The sequence below is a fragment of the Macrobrachium rosenbergii genome, chromosome 16 (assembly GCF_040412425.1).
Source record: "Macrobrachium rosenbergii isolate ZJJX-2024 chromosome 16, ASM4041242v1, whole genome shotgun sequence".
NCBI classification, from domain to species: Eukaryota; Metazoa; Arthropoda; class Malacostraca; order Decapoda; family Palaemonidae; genus Macrobrachium; species Macrobrachium rosenbergii.
This window is the reverse complement of record NC_089756.1, coordinates 53,143,174-53,149,517: the sequence shown is the minus strand read 5'-3', so window position 1 is coordinate 53,149,517 and position 6,344 is coordinate 53,143,174. Positions and strand designations below refer to the sequence as shown.

The window sequence follows — 6,344 nt, the reverse complement described above, 5'->3', positions numbered from 1 at the left end:
CTTACCTTCAGGCACAAATATGAAGATATTATATTACCGTCCTCTAATGGAAACGGAGTGGATGTCTTTTCTGTCTGTAAAGAAATTGTCTGAATCTCTGGAATGGGCAGCAAAGTGAAGACTCCTTCTAGAGGTGTTCTTAGTAAAGTTTTTTTATGTTTCTTTGTTAATTTTTATTCAAACATATATCATTATAGGTAAAATGAGTTTTTGAAAGATTTTTTTTTAGATACAGTTTTTCATCAGAATTGTGTATACGTTTTTTCAGGTTTCTGTGAGTGTAAAAAATTAGATATTGAGTTATTTGGAGGTTGTTTTGTATAACGATTTACCATTAATTCGACAGCAGTCCATTGCTCAGTGAAATGAGGCCAGTATCGAGATTTTTTCATTACTCTTCCTGTATTTCGGAATGTGTTGCGACTAAACTAAAACTTAACCTTAAAAGTAGTTTCATAAGACAACTAACTATGTATGGAGAAAGCAAATTAGAGTCCAGAATATCAGTCAGTTAGCCGATTAAACAACTTGATATTATGGGATGTGATTTATATATATATATATATATATATATATATATATATATATATATATATATATATATGCATATATAATATATATATATATATATATATATATATATATATATATATATATATATATATATATATATATATGTGTGTGTATGTATGTATGTATATATAATATGTATATTTATACACATAATACTGCATATACATATATATGTACATTTATATATATATATATATATATATATATATATATATATATATATATATATATATATATATATATATGTGTGTGTGTGTGTGTGTGTCACTAAATAGCGTGTGACAATATATTCAGCTATGGCCTTAGCTAAATATACCATATATATATATATATATATATATATATATATATATATATATATATATATATATATATATATATATATATACATACACGCACATACATATTATATATATACATATGTATGTATGCATAACTGAATCACGAAAATATGGAACGTCATGATTATATAAATAAAGATAAAATCACGTAGGAAGAGAAGCACTGAGTGCTACGAGGCCTTTCGACTGACGCCATGGCGTCCAGTCGAAAGGCCTCGCAGCACTCCAGTGTTTCTCTTTCCTTCGTGGATTTTATCTATATATATATATATATATATATATATATATATATATATATATATATATATATATATATATATATACACACACATATATACATCCAAATATATGTATATGTATGTATGTAAATGTGTGTGTATGTATATATGGTAGTAGCCTACTTGGTTGGGTCAAACTACTAAGTATGAGGGCAGTAATCATTAACACTGCAATTAGCTCTCACATTGATTCTGTATCGTATCATCTGCTGTATATTCCTATTTGTATTTGTTGCGGAGCGCTTGTGCGGAAAATGCCAATAAATAATAATGAATCGACATCATTGCAGCGTGGCAGAACAAATGATAGTCCTCACGGGGAATATTATTTGGCTTTACATAGATTTTAATGGAGACTCGAACTCAGTTGACAAAGCAATGGGGAGCCATTTGATTTACAGTCGGAATTACTTCGTAGATTTAGGGTTTGTGATTTTTGAAATTATTTTTCAGATCCATTTGTTTGTATGTTGTATCGTGTGCAATGTTCAATTAATTATCTTGAATTTATGTAAATTTATTCATTGGATGTTTTAAAAACTGTAATTCACGGTATATTACAACAAAATTATTACGTTGTGAAAGTGTGATTGGTCAGACCATTCATGAGTGGAGTAGGCTTTTGGGGGATGAAGCTTAACCCTTCTAAAACTCAAAGTATGATAGTCGATCCAGAACACTTTTGCATTTGCATCCTAATTTACATTTAAATGGCACGGCTTTAAATGTCTGTGACTCTATTAAGATTTTAGGTGTAGTTTTCGATGAGCACTTGACTTTTTAGAGGCATATATTTAACAATGCTTCCTCTGTTTCTCAAAAAAGTTGGTATCTTGCAGATATGATCTCGAATGTTTCGTGATGAAACTTGTATCTTAAAGTGTTTTTACTCTTTTCTTCCTTGTTTCGAGTATTGTTCCTCAGTTTGGTTTTCGGGTTCTAACTCTCATCTCAAACTCTTGGATAGAGTTATGTCATCACTCAGGTTTATTTTGCCAGCTGTTAATGTTTACTTGTGGCATAGACATAAACTGAATTCATTAAGTTTGTTGCATAAAATTTACTACAAAGACAAACATCCTCTGCACTCTTCTTTACCTGGCATACTGTAGGTATTTTTGCTTGCGAAAACTAAGCTGGCTGCTGCTGTAAACAGTGTGTCATTTTCTAGTGTCTGCTACTCATTTTTTTAGTAGTTTTATTTTGGCTACATGTAGAATGTGGAATAGTCTGCCAGGTGCGGTTGCGTAACCTTTTGACCTCCAAATGTATAAGGTAGGAGAAGATTCGTTCCTGATTTCTACTGAGGTCTCTTGAATTTAGGTGTATAGATCTAATTTTCTGTTGCCGCATTTATATATTTTTTTTATCATCTTTTCATACAACTTGTTTCTCTGTGCAGACTGATTTTCTATAGAGCCTTCTTGGGTTTATAGTCAGTTGAGTCTATCCATAAGGGTTTTCAACTGGAAATGTAAAGAAAGAAAGAAGCTATAAAGTATCATAGACTGGTAAAAGATGTGAAGTGTTTTGCCATCTTTATCTCCTTAATAGGTTAGTAAATGACAATAGAGTGGGCGGACTACTGATAGAATATGAGTACTGTATATCATGTGGTTTTGAAATTTTTACTCTACTTCCATTTCCCATGATTCCAATAACTTTTCCTCTTTTAAAAGTGAATTGTAATTATCTGTATGTTCAAATCTTTGCTATTCCCCTTGCTTCTTTTTTTCATCTAAGTTTCCCGCCCTGTTGGCCTTTGCATATTGTGAATAAAAAAAAAAAAGAAATTTGAGCACGTTACTGTATTGTGGTCATTTTATGGAAGTAAAATAAATAAAAACAAAAAGATCCCAAATAAAGTATTTTTTTGCTGTAGGAGAATCTTCAACTTATATAATTTGTGCTTGTTAGAAACCTACAATATTCCAAGGGTAGTTAACTCAAGTATATCTAATATCGACTACGGTTTTTAGCAGGATGATAATTGAGACAAGACATTGACCTTGAAAATGATACTTTATTAACAAACTACACGTGGTGCTTATATGAATTGCTGGCCAATCAGCGGCCATTAAATTTACATAGTAACTAAGTAACTAACAGACCAATAATGCACGTGCATTTGATTTTCAACTTATATCCTCTGTATAGATGAAAGTCAGGTGTGTCACGGAAGTTGGCGCCATCCTGCTGGCGTGATGTGCTCTAAGGAGAACAGCATGGGAATCATGGTCCGAGAGGCAGGTGTGATGCAGGTGTCACGAAAGTTGGTGCCAGCCTGTCGGTGCAGCATGGGAAACTATTCATGTGGCACAATATGTACACACAAACCTCCCCCCGAAAGTTGACCAGGGCGTTGCAGAGGGCGTCCCACCCTTGAAAACTGGACTGGAGGAGCAATGTCGCCTGGCAGATATGCTTGTTTCAGGCGGTCGATGACAACCCAATCTGTTGTACCGTGGATATCGATGAAGAAGGCTTTCTGCTTGCGGTCGATGACCCGGTAGGGGCCCATGTAAGGCAGGGTTAAAGGCTGTTGAATGGCATAGGTTTTGATGAACACGTGTGTTGCAGTATGCAGATCCCTGGGGATAAAGGTCTTGTCATTTGGCTTATAGGATGGGTGGTCAGAGGCGAATTTTCATGGGCAAATTTTCCGATGATGGTCCGGAGTCTGATGATGTCAGGTGAGGTGTTATTGTCGGAGAAGAATTTGGCAGGTATCACAAGCGGATTTCCATACACCATCTCGGCTGCTGACAGGTCAAGGCCCTCTTTAGGTGTGGTCCGAAGGCCAAGGAGGACCCGTGGAAGCTGAGAGTACCAGGTCAAGAAGTTGCAGCAGGGCATCAGGCCTGCTTTCAAGGTGCGGTGGAACCTCTCAACCATGTCATTGGATTCGGGATGGTAGGTGGTTGCGTGATGCAACTGGGTGCCAAGGAGGCAGTTTAGGGATGTCCAGAGCTGCGACATGAAGGTAGTGCCTCTGTCGGAGGTGATGTGATTGGGTATGCCAAATCTGGACACCCGTGGTGAGAGGAAAGCACTGGCACATGCTATGCTGATGCCTCCGTCATAGGGGCGGCTTTGGGCCATCTTGTGGAGCAGTTGACCATTGTGAGTAGGTAACAGTGTCCTTCAGAGCGTGGGAAGCGTCCTACAGCATTGATGTGGACATGGACAAAACGGCACTGTGGTTGATGAAAGGAGCTCACACCTGAATTTGTGTGACGCTGGAATTTGGAGAGCTGGCAGGAAGAACATTCACGGGCCCATACTTTGCAACCTTCGGTATGCTGTGACAGATGAAGCCCTTCTTCAGGAGGGTGGCTGTGGATTGTCCCGAAGGGTGTGCCAGATCGTGGACAATATTGAAGACATGACATCTAAGTGCCTGTGGGATCCATGGGTGTGGGCAGCTGGTGCTGATATCACAGAGGATGGAGGTAGGGCTGTTGTTGTTGAGGGAGGGACGTCTTGCCATTGCAGAGACGTTAAGGAGGTCTGTCAGGCATTGAGCTCTGGGTCCTGCTGTTGCTTGGCCGTCAGCTGCATGTAATTGAGGCCGAGGTATACTGCATCAACGGAGATTCTGGAGAGGGTGTCAGTGATGGGGTTGTGCTTTCCAGGAATGTGGCGAGGGGTGTAGTTGAATTCGGAGATGGCTGATGTGGCAGCGCTGATGGGGTGACCATGCATCGGACTGTCGGGTTTTAGAATGCGCTAGCGGGAGATGGTCATTTTTAAGGGTGAAAGTTGTGGCCTCCAAAAAATGTTGGAAGCGTTTGAAGACTAGGTATGCCACCAGGAGCTCATGGTCAAACGTAGAATAATTTGTCTCTGTCTTGCTGAGTTTCCTGCTAAAAAAGGCGAGGGGTCGAGGATGACTGTGGTTGATCTGCTCCAAAACAGGTCATATGGCTATGTTGCTGGCATCCGTGGACAGCAGTAGAAGATGACCTGTTGCAGGGAAAAAGAGGTCGGTGGCATTGGCGAGGACATTTTTGGTGGAGGTGAAGGCGGCTTCCTACAGTGACCCCCAGGTGAGGGCCTAGGGCTTGCCCTTGAGGACTTCGTAGAGTGGGACTAAGGTTGAGGCAAAGTTGGGCAGTGGTAAGAATAGTTCACCATTTGGAGGAATTCTTGTAGACCCTTGATGGTGGTAGGGGTGGGGAACTCCCTGATGGTAGCGACCTTCTCAGGCAAGAGTTGGACACCTTCAGGTGTTATGAGGTGCCCCAAGAATTCTACCCTCTTGGTGGTAAAGGAGTATTGTTGTATTGGACGACAAGGCCGTTTTCTTGCAGGCACTGGAGGACGATGTGCAGGTGTTGGAGGTGCTCTTCCTTTGATGCAGAGAAAATTAAAATATTGTCGATGTAACAAGCGCAGAAGGGAAGGTCTTCCAGGATACCGTTCATCAGTCACTGAAAAATAGCTCCTGCATTGTGGAGGCCAAAGCAGGAGTAATTGAAGGTGAAGGTGCCAAAGGGTGTTGTGATGATGGTCTTTGGGATGTCTTCGGGATTCATGGGGACCTGGAAGTAACCTTTGAGAAGGTCCAGCTTTGAGGAGATTTTAGCGCTGTGTAGGAAGGAGGTTGCATCTGTGATGTTAGGGAGAGGGTAGTGGCCAGCCTCGGTGATCATGTTCAGCCTTCTGTAGTCTCTGCAGGGCGTAGGGTGTCGTCCTTTTTTGTTACTATGTGGAGAGGAGATGCCCAAGGACTGGATGCCTTTTGGCACAAAATGATCTCCATCTCTGTGAAGGTTTTCTCAGTAGCGACGAGTTTTTTGGGTGGTAGGCGTCAGAAACAGGAGTGTACGGGAGGGCCCAAGGTTTTAATGTGGTGGAAAATACCGTGCTTGGCAGGGATTTGATGAGATTGTCGTAGTTCAGGTTTGAACACATCTGGGTATGTGACGAGCAGGTATGTAAAATCGTCTTTGGAATTGTTGACGTGGAGGGTAAGTTCTGTGGGCACTGCAGTGATGGGCATAGTGGACAGATCGGTGGCATAGACGAGGTGCCTTTTGGCAATGTCCACGAGCAGTTGGTGGTGTGCCAAGAAACCTGCCCCGAGGAGAGGTATTGAGACATCCACGGCAGCTGTGAGTTGGACGTTGGATGGCTGTGGGCATTTGGT

At 40.4% G+C, this 6,344-nt stretch overlaps 1 protein-coding gene across 1 annotated transcript; it reads right to left on the bottom strand.

The window, feature by feature from the left end:
* Nucleotides 1–3,724: 3,724 nt before the first annotated feature.
* Nucleotides 3,725–4,294, bottom strand: LOC136846954 (uncharacterized protein YagA-like). The gene has a single exon (XM_067118208.1). It carries the CDS (start codon nucleotides 4,292–4,294, stop codon nucleotides 3,725–3,727), a length of 570 nt encoding a protein of 189 aa, XP_066974309.1.
* Between the last annotated feature and the right edge of the window lie 2,050 nt (nucleotides 4,295–6,344).